Source organism: Myotis yumanensis, unplaced genomic scaffold, assembly GCF_028538775.1.
Source record: "Myotis yumanensis isolate MYYU_CA2020_CCGP unplaced genomic scaffold, mMyoYum1.0.hap1 SCAF_10, whole genome shotgun sequence".
Taxonomy (NCBI): Eukaryota; Metazoa; Chordata; class Mammalia; order Chiroptera; family Vespertilionidae; genus Myotis; species Myotis yumanensis.
Genome location: NW_027223761.1, coordinates 8,103,062 through 8,120,709, shown reverse-complemented (window position 1 = coordinate 8,120,709; position 17,648 = coordinate 8,103,062). Strand labels below are relative to the sequence as shown.

At 48.7% G+C, this 17,648-nt stretch overlaps 1 protein-coding gene across 8 annotated transcripts in view; it reads right to left on the bottom strand.

Moving 5' to 3' along the window:
* Positions 1-17,648, bottom strand: part of PPFIA1 (PTPRF interacting protein alpha 1) — a 57,418-nt gene that overhangs the window by 19,276 nt on the left and 20,494 nt on the right. For 3 of the 8 annotated variants that reach the window (XM_070427717.1, XM_070427719.1, XM_070427722.1), the window contains exons 8-18: positions 17,047-17,193; positions 15,100-15,234; positions 14,137-14,211; positions 13,699-13,782; positions 11,078-11,209; positions 9,636-9,698; positions 8,783-8,862; positions 6,891-7,026; positions 5,609-5,832; positions 4,258-4,486; positions 2,254-2,283 (exon numbers count right to left, since the gene is read on the bottom strand). In XM_070427717.1, coding sequence (XP_070283818.1) covers positions 2,254-2,283; positions 4,258-4,486; positions 5,609-5,832; positions 6,891-7,026; positions 8,783-8,862; positions 9,636-9,698; positions 11,078-11,209; positions 13,699-13,782; positions 14,137-14,211; positions 15,100-15,234; positions 17,047-17,193 — 1,335 coding nt within the window. The remainder of the gene's footprint in view (positions 1-2,253; positions 2,284-4,257; positions 4,487-5,608; positions 5,833-6,890; positions 7,027-8,782; positions 8,863-9,635; positions 9,699-11,077; positions 11,210-13,698; positions 13,783-14,136; positions 14,212-15,099; positions 15,235-17,046; positions 17,194-17,648) is intronic. The other 5 variants (XM_070427723.1, XM_070427724.1, XM_070427725.1 and 2 more) reach the window with 3 other exon arrangements.

The following is a 17,648-nucleotide window of genomic DNA, read 5'->3' as shown; positions in this document are numbered from 1 at the left end:
TGATTTGTGAAAACCCAACAACAAAAAACAGGATGGGGAGCGACCCTTGTGGCTGAACTGGCTGTAAACTCCATGAAGACCAGCAACTGCCCAAGCAAAGGCCGCCCCTCGTTCAAAGCCCAGTTGACATGAGCCCGTTGCTAAGGACATCTCCCAGCTCACCCCACGTGGCCTGGCCGGCCCTCTCCCTCTGTGTTCCTACAGGAAGGTGCTCCCCATGCTGGACTACAGTCTACGTGCCATTTCAGACTTGACGACAAGGGGAGGCTCCGTGGAGCTGGGAAGTAGTCTGGGCACATCCAAGGACACTGGGGAGTAAAAAGGCGCCATTGCATACCCATCGGCCGCATCTGCATGGCGCCAGGCACTCTGTACACACACCTGGTTGCATCCTCACAACCACCCCAGGACAGTCATGACAGGACAAATATAAGTGAGCTAAGACTTAGAAGAAAAAAAGTAACTGGAAATAGAACATTTTTTCACCAAAAATTTTTAAGTTATTCAGCCCTGGCTGGTTTAGCTCAGTGGATAGAGCATCAGCCTGTGGACAGAAGGGTCCCAGGTTTGATTCCGGTCAAGGGCACATGCATAGGTTGTGGGCTTGATCCCCAGTAGAGGGTGTGCAGGAGGCAGCCGATCAATGATTCTCTCTCATCATTGATGCTTCTCTCTCTCTCTCCCCCTCTCACTTCCTCTCTGAAATCAATTTTTAAAAAAAAGTAAATTATTCAAAATTTACTAGAGAAACACTACAATTACTCAGGGAAATAAAATTCTATTACAACCTATAAGATTAATTAACATAATGCAATCTATGTAACAAAGAGTCCTAATAGTTGTCTATTCTAAGCCAAACTTCTCTATTCTTTAGGTACTGCATGTTCGGTAAGTTGATGACATCGACAGTCTTTTTTTTTTCTCATATATTTTATTGATTTTTTACAGAGAGGAAGGGATAGGAATAGAAAGTTAGAAACATTGATGAGAGAGAAACATCAATCAGCTGCCTCCTGCACACTCCCCACTGGGGATGTGCCCACAACCAAGGTACATGCCCTTGACTGGAATCGAACCTGGGACCCTTGAGTCCGCAGGCCGACACTCTATCCACTGAGCCAAACCAGTTAGGGCGACATTGACAGTCTTGAATACAAAGGAGCCCGTCAGTGAGCCCAAGTTCCCACCAGGCTGTCCTGCCCGGAGACAGATCAGCACACCACTTCCTTCATTGAAAGCCTTGCTGCAAGACAAGTGAAGTACGAGCCAGCAGGACGGGAGGGTGTGCTCTGTGCCTGTCGCTAGTGTAAGCTCTTCATCAACTGTGGCCTGTGCGCAGACAGGCACAGCCCATGGCCTCCCAAGAGCACGCTTTCTGTCACTGTCTTCATTTCACAGGAGAGCAGAGCCGGGCACCAAGAGGGTGAGGAGCACAGCCAGGCCACACACCACGCAGCGACAGAGCTGGAATGTCACCACACGAGGTCCCTAAATCGCCAGGCTACTCTGCACAAGGGAAGGCTCACACCACTGACCACCTGAAGGCTGTCCGAGTGCGTGAGCACACAGGTTTGGGAGGGGTACAGACTGGTGCACAGAGTGACAATCACGAGGAAGTCATTTGGTTCCATCCTCTGAGAACAGGAAGACCCAATTCATGGTCATCTATACGGAGAAGAGGCCCTGACCCCCCTGGCAGGGATGCTGCAAAGGAGCTGAGAGCATCTGGGAAAAGGTAGGCTGGAGGGCGACGTGGCCAAGTGTCCAGGCTTTGAAACCAGACAGATCGTACTGCACTGTTTCCTGACTGTGCGACTGTGGGCACTGTGCGTGACACCTCTCCAAGCCTCAGTTCCCAAGTCTGTAAAATGGGGGTAACAACAGTAACCCATGTCTCCCAGGGTGTGTGTGCGGATCAGATGACAGACTAGTAAGCATGCAGCACAGAGCCTGGCATATAGTAAGAGCTTACTAACTGCTGCCAGCTGTGATAATTAAAACCGGTTTTTCTCAGACCTAAGATCCATGGTTCTGCTTTAATAGTCAAACACCACGTTTGTTATAAACATGAAAGCAGCGACTGAAAGGCAACCAGGTGGGAGGAAGGCCAACGCTTATGCCCATCATGGGTTCTGTGGAACCACCAAGGACCTATTTCTAACAGTGTCATTACCTGCCCTCGGTGCGCATGTATATACAGTGACAGACACTCTTCACAGAGAAACAAAGGCACGTTACATCACGAAAATTTACCTTTCTACGATGTTTCCTTAAATCACTAGGCTGACAGATGCATGCAAAGAAAGGAAGAAAAACCAGGTTTACTGCACACTTTGATGTTAAAAATCCAACCATCAGTATATACAGGCAAATACATTTAAAAAAGAATGACAGGACAAATATAAGTGAGCTAAGATTTAGAAAAAAAAAGTAACTGGAAATAGAACATTTTGCACCAAAAATTTAAATATAAGTTATTCAAAATTTACTAGAGAAATACCACAAATTATTACTCAAGGAAATAAAATTCTATTACAACATATAAGATTAATTAAAATAATGCAATCTATGTAACAAAGAGCCCTAATAGTTGTCTATTCTAAGCCAAACTTCTCTATTCTTTCATTTTTCTTAATGAAAAACAAGTTACACTTCAAACGATCAGTCTAATACCTGTTATAAAACTGAACAAACCTGCTTGGAGTTAATCACCTGTTGGATGTTAATGTAAAATCCTTGCCTAGAATTTAATTTAAAATGCTCAAAAAAAAGTTTTATTGACTACAGCAGGGAACCCCCTGAAAATCTGTAAGAATAAAAGCTAGAATAAGTAGGTGGAATCTTCACATTCTGTAATTCATGATCTTTAAATTAGAAAAGTAGTCTGTTAAAAGTATTAACTGTGCATGTTCAGTAAGTTGACGCTATTGATGGTCTTGAATACAGCATCACAACCAGAAGGTATACTGTTAGTGTCAAGATTCCATTAATCCTACACTTAGCGGATTATTTCTTCACATTTGTAGAGGTAACATTTCACTTACGAATTACACACATCCTATAGTTTTGAGTAAAACCGCTCTGATCCATCTATATCATGCCTATATCCTCATTTAAAATATATCATCATTGCAGGGGAAAAACACTATTCAATGAAAAATGAAGAAAAAGCATAAAGTCACCAAAGAGCTGAGCGTGAACAGTCACTCCCCATGGACCACATGGCTGCTGTCACTTGGGCATGTGGTGGAGGTACTGCAGCCAGGGAGAGGGGAAGGGAGGGAGAAATAGACTACAGGGAGATGGGGGACAGGGGAACTGAGCCTAGATGAATGGTGATTAAACAAACAAAAGGATGATGCAGGAGATCAAAACCAAATGCAGCAGACACAGGCCGCCAGCATGCAGAACTACACACAGGGGAAATATCCAGCCTGTTTATAAATTCTCAGAGAAAATAAACATGAAACCATAAGTGAAATTGTCAGAAAGTTTAAAATACTAGCTAATTAGCTTATGATGTAAGTTACGGAGAGGATGTCACATGCCACCGGAATGATGCAGAGGTGATGTGGCTATCTGCTGGCGGACAGTGTGGCTGAGGATGAGGCTGGGCAGTGTGGCTGAGAGTGAGCGTGGGTGGGACAGGAAAGGTCGGTGGTGCGGCTGCACAGCACGCTGTGGGTCAGTGTGCAATGTGAGGCAGTGCTCATGCAAACCTAAACCAGATGCGTCAGCAAGGGTATTGCTCTGTCACCAGGGCCATAGGTCACTGCATTTCCAGATGCTTCCTAGGAAGCCTCTCGGCTCTTCATGGATGGCTGCTGGTCTCCCAGGCAGCATGACGAAGAGGACCGGTCTGCCTTGCTTGGTTGCTGTTTTCTGACCTGTACCCTCCAGTTAGGCAACCCTAATGTAAAGGAAGATGGCCTCGGCCTTGGTACACATCTCTATGAGCTACGAGGCTGCCTATACTTACTCTGTTAAACTGTCCATTCCTAAAAAACGAAATACTCCCCCTTGAAGCTGCCATGCCCGATTGGTCCTCCGAGAAGTAAAATTCATCTGTCACCGTGCTGCTATCGAATGACTGATGACATACCTACCAGCTGGTTTTCAAAACCTTGGACTTCCAAGCATAACACATGCGAAGCAAAATACCCGACTTTCTTCTGGGTCAAACAAAAAGCACATGTGCAGTGCCCGAGACAGAACTCACTGGATGGGGAGTGCAGCGGGGAACAGGCAAACACTTACCAGAGTCATGATGCCCAGTCTGTCCACTTCCCGAGCGGGGCTGTGCGGGATGCGTCGAGGGGTGGACCGACCGCTGTTTGGAGGGGAGGAGCCTGCGAGTGAGGACGCAGGATATGGAATGGAGCTCATGGATCTGAAACGACCGAGGTTGTCCAGGCTGCCACTGCCAACGCGGCTTTCGATCTCCTCGGCCCGCTGCTCCGTGCTCTCCTTTTCCTCCTGAATCAACCTGGACAAACAGACAGGCCATCCGCTGTCAGCAGCAGCACCCACGCCACTGTGTAGAAACCGTGTGCAGGTGAGGGGCATTTCTGCCGTGTTAGCTGTACAAGAACAAGACCTGGTGGCCGCGCCACCTGCATCTACGGCAGGCTCAGCATGTGGTGCTCTTCACGTGGCCTTGGGACCAACCGGGTGTGTGGCTGCATCAGGTCTGAGCAGGGCGGGCCTCAGGGCACCCTGGTCACGGCTGCGCCCCAACACCTAAGGCCTCCTTAGCCCAGGCAATGCTTTGAATTCTGCCTCTCAGATGGCCCACTCTTGTACATTTACTATTAGAACTGCTGGGAGGTTTCTAAGGAAACCCCTTTAAAATACTTATGAGCCTAAAAGAGCGCACACACCCCCTGTGACCAGCACTGTCCCACAATGCACCAGTCTCTGTGCTGTGTTAATTTAATACGGCCAAGTGCAAACACCAAGGGGATTTGCCAACCTTCGCACCTTAGCTTTCCGGTTCGAAGTGGCTGTGTGACACACACCAGCACTCTGCAGGGCTGGAGGACGCACATGTGGCAGGGAGCCCCCACCCGGCAGCCTCCCAGGCGGGCAAAGCTCCAGGGCCCTCCAGCTGGGTCCTCAGCTTTTGGGGATGGAACTGAACACCTCTCACCCTGCCACGGCACCTTACACAAATGTGCCGACATCACAGTTGTAGAGGGAAGGCCCTGGCTGACTGAATTCCATAATAAAGGGCAATTTCAAAACTTCAAAACCCTTCAAACAGAACTATTATTCTAGACCAGTGGTTCCCAACCTTCTGGCCCTTTAAATACAGTTCCTCATGTTGTGACCCAACCATAAAATTATTTTCGTTGCTACTTCACAACTGTAATGTTGCTACTGTTATGAATCGTAATGTAAATATCTGATATGCAGGATGGTCTTAGGCAACCCCTGTGAAAGGGTCGTTTGACCGCCAAAGGGGTCGCGACCCACAGGTTGAGAACCACTGTTCTAGACCATTTAGACACTACTCGCTGCACCTGCTCCAGCCTTCCCTAACTGGGGTACAGTTCCCCGGGGACACTGTCTGTGTGCCGGGCATAACCCCATGTACAACCCCATATACCTGATCTCCTTGTTGATGGCGTCCAGCTGCTCCTGCAGCATCATGGCCAGCGTCTGAGCGTCGGCCTGCCCACTGGGCGACAGCAGCGCCGACGAGCTGAAGAGAGTGTCCCCTTCGTCCTCGCCGTCTGACAGGTCGACATCGCTCTCAAATGCCTGTGCCACGTTGGCCAGGACGCTGGCTTGCTGGGCACGCTCCCAATCCTGCTCGTTCAGAGTCTGTACCTGTGAACAGAAACCCCATCTCAGCAAAGATGCAAAAGAGTATAACCACAGTCAGAGCAACTTTAAGGAAGTCAAAGTCAAAAGTTTTCAAAAATTTCTAAATCAAGCCTGAAAGATTCTCGAAAAATGGGCCACATTATAAGCTGCTGGCATCCATCAAGATTAGCCAGTGAATGTTAATTTAATTAGTGAGGGGATGCTCATTTAAGTTAAAATAAAATGCTTAGCCTGGCTGGCGTGGCTCAATGGTTGAGCGTCAACCTATGAACCAGAAGGTCAGGGTTCGATTCCTAGTCAGGGCACAGGCCCGGGTTGTGGGCTCAGTCCCCAGTGGAGGGCTTCAGGAGGCAGCCAATCAATGATTCTCATCATTGATGTTTCTGTCTCCTTCTCCCTTCCTCTCTGAAATAAATAAAAATATGCTAAATATATATATATATATACTCTTAAAAATAAAAAGATAAATATTGTCGACCCTTGAACAATACAGGGTTAGGGGTGCCAACCCCCTGCACAGTCATAAATCCATGTATAACTTTTGACTCCCCCAAAACTTAACTACTGACAGCCCACTGCTGACTGGAATTCTTATCAATAAGACAGTCAATTAACACATACTTTGTCTTACATTATACACTGTACTTATAATAAAGTAAGCTAGAGGAAAGAACGTTAAGGAAAATACATTCACGATGCTGTACCTATTCATAGATACCTAGTCCTAAGTGTAAGTGGTCTGTTTACACATTGGAAAATTCCACAGATAAGCTACCTGCACAGTTCAAAGCTGTGTTGTTCAAGGGTTGACTATACATGCGCTCATTTATTCTTCACTACTACTTCAAGACTACTAATCGGCATTGTGTTAGAATAAGAGGTCATATTTTATTAGAATTTCCATTCCTTAAAAATAAACTTTTCGCTAGAAAAAGGGACATGGGGGGAAGGGAAAGAGAACGTGACCTATCGACACTGTAATTCCAAAACAGTCTCAAAACTATGAGGTAAACAGGTGACTTGTGCAGGCAGGTGACCCAGGGAGAAGATGGAGCCCTTGCCTTGGAAGGCTCGTCCCGCAGCGCTGCCACGCGGCCTTTCTGGGGGCGCCGCAACACCACGCTGCTGCTGTAGGAGTCCGTGGGACCGTCTGCCACTGGGAACCTGAAGTCTGGGACGCTGCCCAAGTGGGGTCGGCTGAAACATGGGAAAAAAGCATTATTAGAAGAAAGTGAACTAACTTTGTTGGTCAGGCCAGACCTGTCAATCTGGGAAATAAATAAATTTACGGCAAGGTCTCCACAGAGGGCACAGAGGGGCCTCCGCTTGCTCCAATGCCCATGCCCTGCCAATCTTTCCTCTTTCAGCCCCTCCAGGAGGGAAACCTCGATGCCCAGGGAAACCAATGCGACACCACAAACGTGACCCTCAGAACTGTCCCTTGGTCAGGCTGCACAGCCTGGGTCAGCTCCGCTTTCTCCCTGATTGACCAGGGGGCACACCCGCATGTCACTCCTGGCCTCCAACTGCTTACTTTCCCATCTGCCAACAACCACTGCGTGAGGCTGCCGGCCCCCAGCCCCGACCTGTGAGGCTGCCTCAAGTGCACCCTGGAGGTCCTGCTGCAGGAGCCCCTGAACCCCAGCTGGCACTGACAGGAACTGGACTTGGCAGCTTGCTTTCATGTTTCCAAATCCAAAGCACAGACCAGTGTGCAATCAGGTTAACAGACACACAACACCGTTGGCTGGAGGAATCTCCCGAACAGTGGCCAGGCCTGGACACCCCGGATGGAGATGTGAAGGAGCCACTAGCTGTCCCCAGGAGGCCTGCTGAGGACCGGGTCAGCGGGGGACGGAGCGCACTGCCCAGAGGTCCTGCCTTCACTGGGCAGGGCACCACACTCAATTGTGCCACCGTCACCTGGGAAACAAGGGTGCTGCCTTCATTCTCAAAAGTCCTTAGGATCTGGGGAGATAAAACCCACCCACCTGATCAAAGTAAGTTAACGGGTCCCCTTGTGCCTGGGCACGCGACCTGCGGACAGAGCCAGTGGGACATGCCAACTCATCCCCTTTGGTTCCCACACCTCTACATTCTTTCAAGAAATGTTTCTGAAATGCTGCTCAGACTCAATGCTCATCTAAAGACGTCCACGTCGGGAATTTCCTCTTTCCCTTGTTCCTAATAAACTGCTCCTTCCTCCTCAGCAGGGTTCCAGCTGTGGTGGGGCTGGGCCTTGTTTCACACCAGCTGAAAGCCATGCGCACAGTCCTGCACGTCATTCTGGATGAGTCTCGGTTTCTCCAGACGCACAAGTGCCTACTCCTGACACCGTTCTCCAGGCTGCCTCGCCTCCCCACTGCCACCACCCTGCAGCTAGTCCCCTCAGGAGTGAGGCTCTTGTCCACATGCCGTCTATTTACGGAAGCCCGTCCATCAGCTGCCTTTCCCACTCTGCCTGGACTCTCTCCTCTCGCTCCAGAAGGTCACAAAACAAGCTGACAGACCCCATTGCAAACACGCCCAGAAGCTGAGTTCATGCCTGCTTCTCTTTAGCCTCCCAGCCAATGCCTGTCCCAGGAGCTCTGCAAGGTGTCTTTTCCCACCTCCGGCTCCTCTGTGAAATCTGCAGGTTTGCCTCCTCGAAGTCTCTCCTGCCATTGTCCCCCCACACAGCCTCTCCGTCCCTGTGCCCGTGACTGGCACTCCCGGGGCCTGATGCTCAGCTGAGGCCCTGGGCTTTGCCTGCCTGTCCCTACCCCACCAGGGCCCTGTGTGGAGCCTTCCAGTGAACACACCCATGAACTGATCACCCGCCTTCCAAACCTCCTCCAGGTGCTGAGCCTGGCCTGACCTCTGGGGCCCAGCCAAGCTGCAGCCAGTGATGCTGCCCACCCAGCCAGGCATGCACCCTGTGCACACATGACAGGGGCAGAGGCCGACTTCATACCTGTGATGAAGGGAAGCACCTCTGAGCCGCATCTGGCTCAGTTCAGCCCTCAAAGCTTCGATGTTCAGTACCAGCTGATTCTGCAAAACAGCAAGTGACACCCATTGAAGATCTTAGGATGCAAATTCTTCACACGATAGGGTAACTGAACAGTGACAAGTACCAAGCGCTTTAATTCTGAGAACATTTTCTCCAAAAGTCCTAATGTAAACAAACGCCCCCTAGAACCCCCAACGAATAATTGCACACCTGCACTCACCTACCATTTGTATGCTCAACCTCCTTTCTATACGCTGCAAAACATTAAGTCAAGCTGACAAAAAGCTGTTCCAGGCACCCCTAAGCTGTGCCTCAGTGCTATCCCAAGTAGCTCCTATAGTGGCCCCACGTGGCCACGGAGCACTCGAAGGGGCAGTCCCAGTTGAGATGTGTGGTGACTGTTAAGACACACTGGATTTCAAGCTTCATATGATAAAAAGCATGGGGAGGAGCTCATCAATTTTTATATTAATTACATGACAAAGTAACATTTTTATTCTACTGGGTTAAACACAATTACTTTCACCTGTCCTTGTACTATTTAAATGTGGGCCTCTAGGATCACGCGTGGCTGTCTTCCTACTGGCCAGATCTGTGCTAGGTGGGAGGTTTGTGGTTCTGTCATAGCTTTCCCGTGAAGCCAGAAGGAAGCAGTCCTGGGCCACGTGCACCACCAGACACATGGCCACAGAGCAGTGGGCGCGCACAGAGAAGCTGCCCTCAGCACCCCCCATGCTGCAACGGTCACAGCAGCACTGGACACAGCTCCGTTCTGTTCTCAATGGGGGTCTAAATGGGTTACAGACTTAAGTACCTTATCATGTTGAGTTTCTTCTAGTTGCTTTTTTGCATCTTCAACTTCACGTACTAGAGAATTCTGAAAAAGATACAGTGCTTTAGTGTTGATTCGGGACAATGCTCCACGTGATCTCAGATGGCTACGTTTCTGTTTAAAATAAAGAAGTACCTCAGCAAAGGTATGAGGCATAAGGATGTACTGCTGAGCAGCACCACACTCCCAGAGTGAGGCCAGAGGAACCGTGAACAGTCCCTGGTAAGGTAAAGTTACTTTTCTGACTGCCTTCCAAATGTTGGTGAGGCACATTCATTTTAATTGTTACACTGGTCTGCAGTGGCCTTTAGGCCATTAGGGAAAGCTAACACAGGTTCAAATGCCGGGTTCAGCTCCCAGATAAAAACATTCCTGCCTGCCCAGCCAGTGTAGCTCAGTGGTTGAGCAGTGACCTATGAACCAAGAGGTCAGGGTTCTATTCCCAGTCAGGGCATATGCCTGGGTTGTGGTCTCAATCACTGATGTGGGGAGTGTAGGAGGCAGCCAATCAATGATTCTCTCTCATCATTGATGTTTCTCTCTCTCTCTCCCTCTCCCTTCTTCTCTGAAATCAATAAAAATAAAAAAAAATTAAAAACATTCGTGCCTTCAGGTTGGCCCACTGATCAGGGATGTGTGTCACCAACCATCCTGTGCAGCTCGGACAATGCGTTTCATAGTGTCTGATGTGTCGCACCATCAGTAGAGATCACTGGTCTCTCTCAAATGAGCATGACCAAGTGCCAATCCCAACAAAGATTCTGGGTCGCATCTCTAGGTACACTGGTGCCATCAGAACAATTTTATTGACCTGGACTCCACTGGCTCCCACTGGGGTCCTGACAGATCCTAGAATGTGCCTCCTCTCAGTCACAGCTAAGAATTCCATGACGACAGCAGCAAAAGCCCAGGCTCAGACACTTTCCAAACCAAATGGAAAGAGAGAAGTCAGGTGGTAGAATGGGACTCTGAGACAGAAATCAACTTCCAATGCAAGAGCAACAAAGAGGTGAGGGCAGGGCCTCCCAAAAGATTCTAGTGTAGGGGCTGGTAAACTGGCGCCTGTCGGCGAAATCCAGCCCACAGCCTCTTCCTGTCAATCAATTTTTATTAAAACACAGCCACACCAACTGATTTACATACTGTGTCTTTGGCTGCTTGCATGTTCATTGATTAGCATGGAATTATTTTACTCAGTTTGTAATTATTAGCAAAAGTGTAAAATATTTACTGTCTGCTCCTTCAAAGAAACTGTTTACTGACTCCTGTTCTAGAGAATAAGAATGACAAACGATTTTCCAGGTACGCAAACTGCGCAAGGACACGGCCAGTGAGAGCCGCTCCGCTGGAAGACACTGCCTGCTTTCCGCACTGGCACTGACCGTGAGACACTGGGGGGCGGGAATGCCCTCAGGGCAACCAACCTTCTCTTCCAGAGCAGCCATCCTCTCCTTAAGGTGAAGCTGAAGTCTCTCATTCGATTCTGAAAGGAGCCTGTCAACAGTTTCTGATAAGCGTTTATTATGTTCTTCATTCATCTTTTCTCTCTGCCGTGCCTAAAACAGGAGAAACAGAAACTCAGCGCCCTGGCTGGTTTGGCTCAGTGGATGGGGTGTCCGCCTGTGGACTGAGGGGTCCTGGGTTCCATTCCGGTTGGGACACAAGCCCGGGTTGCAGGCTCAATCCTGAGTGGGGGGCGTGCAGGAGGCAGCCGATCGATGATTCTCATCATTGATGTTTCTCTCTCTCTCCCTTCTTCTCTGAAATCAATAAAAATATATGAAAAAACAAAACAAAAAAACACTTAGCAACTTCCAGCAAAGGCAGGATCATTATTTTAAAAGTGCCAAGGGCTGACGGTGTGGGCGATCTGTGCCATCAGCCCTAGGCTGTCCTCCGTCGCCTGTAGTGACGACAGGAGCACTAGGACCTACTCGCAGGTGCAGAGTCACAGGGACGAGTCTGTGAGAGACCACCAAGGAGAAGGTCCTATTGCTTCTGCTGAACGAAGCACTGGTGGGCCTCGGAACCCCTCCAATCAGCTGTCAGACTGACGCAGGAGGCAGACTGACATGCGGGAACAAGGGTGTTTATGGGGATCAGATTATGTACACACACTGGTGGAGGACCTTCCCCGAGTGTAAACAGAAGCCTGCGTCTGGATTCAGGGGAGAAAAGAATTTAACCCACAAAGCAAAAGGTAAAAAAGTTCATTTTGGAAAAAAGTCAGTGGTAATAGAGAGACTTTCACTTGTTTTTCTTTATATTCCTACATCTCTTGAACATTTTATAATAAAGATTTATATTAAAAAATTACAAACACCTCAATTTTAAAATGTATTAGCAAAGTGATAAGTCTATAGTTGATAAAACCATCACCCATTTCATGGTTTAAAAAGCTTGCTTTTGCCCCATATCCTAAGTGCAGGGACAGGAAGTGCCAACAGGCAGCCAAGTCAGGGTGGGCCGCGGGAGCGTGGCAGGCGCTTCCCCAGGGGGAGGGCAGCGTGGCAGGGGCTGAGAGGCGTGCTCAAGCCACGCTGCCCGGGTAGGAGTGTGAACCCACAAGAACTCGCTGCGGGACTCTGCTTCAGTTTCCTGTCTATAAAATGTGGTGCCAGTGTCTCCCTTTTCTCGATGGCCTTGTAAGGATTAAAGAGAAAGCCCTCCAAGCCATGCCTAACACTCTGCAACCACCACCTGGAGGAGACCCCATACAGTAAGGTGTTAACATTCGAATATTTTGAGAGCAAAACTTAAAAGTTTACTTTGAATTGCCTTAGTTATACACAGAATCCCCATCTCAGCACCTGTCCTTCAACTCTATAAGCCAGTACTGAAAATAATAGAGAGGCTCAAGCAGTGTGGCTCAGTGGTTGAGAGTCGACCTATGAACCAGTCACAGTTCAATTCCTGGTCAGGGCACATGCCCAGGTTGTGGGGCTCAATCCCCAGTGTGGGGCATGCAGGAGGCAGCCAATCAATGATTCTCTCTCCTTGATGTTTCTCTCTCTCTCCCCCTCACCTCTTTGAAATCAATATAAACTAAAAAATAATAAAGTGCACCCCTAAATAGCCAAAAATCTAATTCTCCAAGAGGTGAACGTGTGCACGAGCCTGTGCATGTGTGCCTGTGCACAAGCCTGTGTGTGTGTGTGTGCATGAACCTGTGTATACCTGTGAAGGAGCATGTGTGCATATGTGTATGTGTGTGTGCACATACTGGGAGACAGGGAACTGCCCAGCATGGTCCCTTCATCAGAGTCAGAATCTTCTCTTTGTGGAAGCTCATGTCTGATGCTCGGCAGTCCATGACCAAGAATACAGGTTTCTGGTGAAAACAAAATCTAACAGTCTTGAACTGATGTCATAAGGTGGATACCCGCTGGACCTGGGGCAGCCACTCGCTTTTCCCTGGATGTGCCATGCTGACCTCTGACGGACTCTTTGTGAAAAGCTCTTAGATCCACCTGGCACGCGCCCCACGACCCTGCTCTCGGACTCCTTCCATCACGGCTCAGCCAACAATCCTCATGTGCAGGAATGTCCATCCCTATGTATACCTTTACGTTGAGAGTAATAATTTGCTATTTTGGGATAGAGGTCAGGAACATAACCTGAATTTGGGACTTAGGTGCCATATCCTAAGCAAGCAGACTCTGCCTAGTCATTTCAGGGGACCCAGGCCAGCAACCTCAGTGTGTTTGAGGGGCACCCATAAATCAGTCCCAGTGGTGCCTGGAGCAATTCCCAACAAGCTCGTCAGGGCTGCAGGCAACCTCCTTGGACGTGGGGATCCATCTGCCCCCTGCAGGACTGCCCGCAGGCACCAATTTCTTTCCTGCTCCCAAGGGGACATAATGTTGCCTGTGTGGCAGGTGCCCCTATCAGCAAACAAAGCGCAGATGCGGCCACAAGGTAAATGCGCGCAGCAGAGGGAGAAGGGGACAGAGTCAGGGAAAGAGGAGAACTGAGCCTCCCGCCACCCGGTTGCCCCAGGCTCCACGCAGTGCTGGAGCAGACAGATGTCTGCTTGGCCACGTACCCGCTGCAGCTCCTGGTTCTTCTCCTCCAGCTGCGCCTCCATCTGGCACAGCTGCTCCTCAATGTTGCCGTGTCTCTCCTCAGCCTGTCGGCAAGAACAGTGTATCAGTTCAACTAACAGTGACGCGACTCTGGGGACCGCATGCTGCAAACTAACTAAAGCGGTAGCAGAAAGCACACATGCTCCGTGCGGCGCTTCCACCCGACGGATGGAAGCGCTTCCTCATCCACCAGCACGTCCTGGGTGGCGGCATGTGTCAGTAGGGGGCAGCTGACCCTCTGAGGGTGGCTCTGGGTGCGGCTGGGGTGTGGTGAGCTCTGTGAGGAAACTGCCTCCCCCCATGCCCAGGCTCGGGCTTCCTGTGTCCCCCGTCCTGAGCTTGCGTGCTGAGTGCGCATGGAGCGGAGCAGCAAGCACGACCCGACGCGGCACGACTACCTTCCTAAGCTTGGAAGTGAGTTCGCACAGTTTAGCTTCCTTAGCAGCAGAGCTTCCAGGAGACAAAAGGTCAGACTACAGGGCCGACCGGGGACAGGAGAGATGACAAGGACAGGAAAGGTGACAGAGGAGAGAAACCGAGACTTTAAACGCAGATCATGGTGGAAAGGAAGAGCTTCTGTCCCAGCTGTTAGCATGAACTCGCTCACGGGTCTGTGAACACTTGTGTCATCTGACTGACGCCACGCAGCATTCTGTCTGTCTTGCCCCTGCCAGCTCCTGAGCTCGAGCCAGTGAGACAAACCATCAGCAGGTGCTCCCCCACAGGCGCCTGGGCCGCTGGGCCGCAGACCTGAGGCTCTCGTAGGCCCAAGAGGGCGGGGTGTTTGTGGCTATGCCCGTCCTCCTCCTGTGGACCCGCCCAGCCCAAGCACCAGGACAGCATTCTGACATCGTCTTGTCATTCGTCTGCTTCCCCCGGGGTGAGGATGACTCTGAGAACAGGCACTGTGTCTTGCACATGCATAGCCAATATTTGTTGAGCAAATGAATAAATTACTTAAAGATTTGTTTATTACAAATCTGCTCTGACTGTCTTTAGAAGAGACTGGTCCTCCCCTACTTCTGAGAAGCCCTTCCCTTCCTCTCCACAAAGCTTCCATCCGGGGCCTTGAGCTGCTGACTTAACTCCAAGAAGCAGTGACTCTTACTTAGAGCACCCACGCTGGGGACAAACAGTACACGTCTGACAAACTGGAGGGAAATCAACATCAGGATAACAAATAACTGGGGGTATGCCTGACATTTAAGAAGTGTTCCACTCTCAAACAAAATAGCACTAAAAACCAGTCTGGCTATTTCAGGGATTTTGGGCTACCGATGTAAGACCAATGACCAAGGTCCATGAACAAACCACCCCCCAATCAAAGCCCCGTGTGTAAGGGAAGGAAGCCGGGGAAGCACCTTGGAGAGCGCAGCCACCCGCTGGGCCAGCTCAGCCTCCACCTCAGGGAGTGTCTCCGCCTTCCGCAGGGTCTGCTGCAGCTTCTGCTCCGCCAGCTCCAAGCGCTCCTGCAACTGGCGGTTCTTATCCTCAGTCTGTGGAGAGAGAGCAGAGAAGCGAGTGGGAACAGCTCTTCCAGTCATTCTGGTTTGTGTGTGTGTGTGTTTTTTAAAATATATTTTATTGATTTCAGAGAGGGAGAGGGAGAGACAGAAACATCAATGATGATAGAATCATCGATCAGCTGCCCCCGCAAGCCCCCTACTGATGATTGAGCCTGCAACCTGGGCATGTGCCCTAATCAGAATCCAACCGGCAGCCTCTGGCAGCCTCTGGGTGCACAGGACGATGCCCCACCACCTGAGCCACAGCAGCTGGGGCAGCCACTCTGTCTTTAATAAACTAAGACAAATCTGAATGCTGGCATCGAAGTTAGTTCTGATGGGAGAACTCTTCCTGCGAGGAGTTCACACCCACTTTCTTAGGCTTGACTTCAACTGCAAAACACCTCTGGCCAGAGTACTTGCTTTTCCTAAGTATCGTTAAAGAAATCTTCCCAGAAATACAAGTTTCTACACATTAAAGAAACCTGCTGGTCCCTTTTCAGTGGGGACTGAGGAGAACCAGGCCCCTCTCACAGCTGACCACCACGGCATGGCTCCATCTCCTCGGAAAGGAAGGGCCCCCCACCCCCCCAAGAGGATGCCTATGAAATGCCTCTCAAGTTATTTTTGTTTTTTAATATATTTTTATTGATTTCATGGAGGAAGGGAGAAGGAGAGAGATAGAAACATCGATGAGAGAGAATCATCGATTGGCTGCCTCCTGTATACCCCACATTGGGGATTGAGCCTGCAACCTGGGGATGTACCCAGCCTGGGACTCGAACTATGACCTCCTGGTTCATAGGCTGACGCTCAACCACTGAGCCACGCCAGCTGGGCTCAAGTTATTTTTGTAAATGTATGATTAGTCTTTTAAAAAAAATCCTCATACTCTACAAAAATTTCAATGTAGAAAATGCAGACAAAAGAATTTTTTTAAAAAAAAGAAAACTCAGAACTCATTTATGAGTTCAGGTTCCTGAGATGTTAGCATTTGTTTATATTCAGCTTTCTTCCCTTTCTCTGCCTGCATATATACGGGTAGACAAAAGTAGGTTTACAGTTATAATACATCTAATAATACAATAATCAATACATAATAACCAAGAGTAATCTGTTTTGAGTACTCACAATTTTAAACCTGTCACATATACACAATATATTATGCTTTCAAACCCTCAGAAAATTTTGTGACCTGTCTTTTAAACTCAGTATTGTGAGCATCTTACATGCTCTTAAACAGCATTCCACTTTCTAATTTATAACTTCCCAGTATTTTATTTATTATTTTAACTTGGGCGCCAAGGATACACTTTATAATACACTAGACAAACTCACTTTATTTTCAGAAGTGGATTCAGTTTTCGAGTTAACTGACTACCTGAGACTCCAGAGGAACAAGAATGGGTGTGGCTGTGGAATCACCAGAGGTGAATGCTCCCTGCAGGCTGCCTTGCTAAACCCACCATTTACTATCCTGACCCCAGTCACTCACAAGCAGCCCACTGCCTCGAAATGGGAAGGTCTTTGCCACTCTGTTTCTTGGGTAAACAGGCTGACAAACAACAGATTAATAAAACAAAAGAGAAGAATCAAGGAATGTAACTCTATAAAATGGTAAAACCAAGTCCTACATAATTAAAACTGTTAATTAAAATAACCCATACTTTTCAAACATAATAGTCTGAGATCATAAAAACTTTACTTTGGACTTGACGCCAACATGAAAGTCACAGGAAAAAGGGCTCTAACTTCCTTAGTAATTAACTGGAAAAGCGAGACCAAGTTCCTTAAGAACAGTACCTGTCGATGCATAGAGTCCTTGTTGGCAATTTCGTTTTCCAGCTTGTCGTTGAGGTCGTGCACAGAGGTGGCCTCGCGCTGGGCTGCGAGGTAGCGCTCCTCCAGGGTGTTGATCCGCTCCTCCATGTCTTCCTTCTGTGCCATGGCCTACACAGCATTCAGAGGGGAAGGTGAGTAACAGGGAACACATCAACATGCTGCTGAGAAAAAACTGGACTAAACCCTAATTTTCAAATCAGATATAAAATTAGTGCCTCCAAAATTGAATTGATAGGTCAATTTTCAGCAATGTGAATGCAAACGTGCCTACCTCAAATATAAACATGCACCTATACCATTAGCCAGCACTCCCTGTCTTAACACTATGTCTGGCCACTCAGTTAACCAAGCTTATCCTTTTCTACGTAGTATTTCCAAAAAAAATGTACAATGAAATATTGCAATATTGCACGAATTCCAGGAGGGGAAGGTATCTGCCTCACGGTACAAGAGGGTTCATCAACCAGGACAAGGTGTGATCCCTCAATGGACATGACAGTCAGACACCAGTGTCATTTTCTTGGGTACAAGTTGGATGAAATCACATCCAATTACCACAAAAT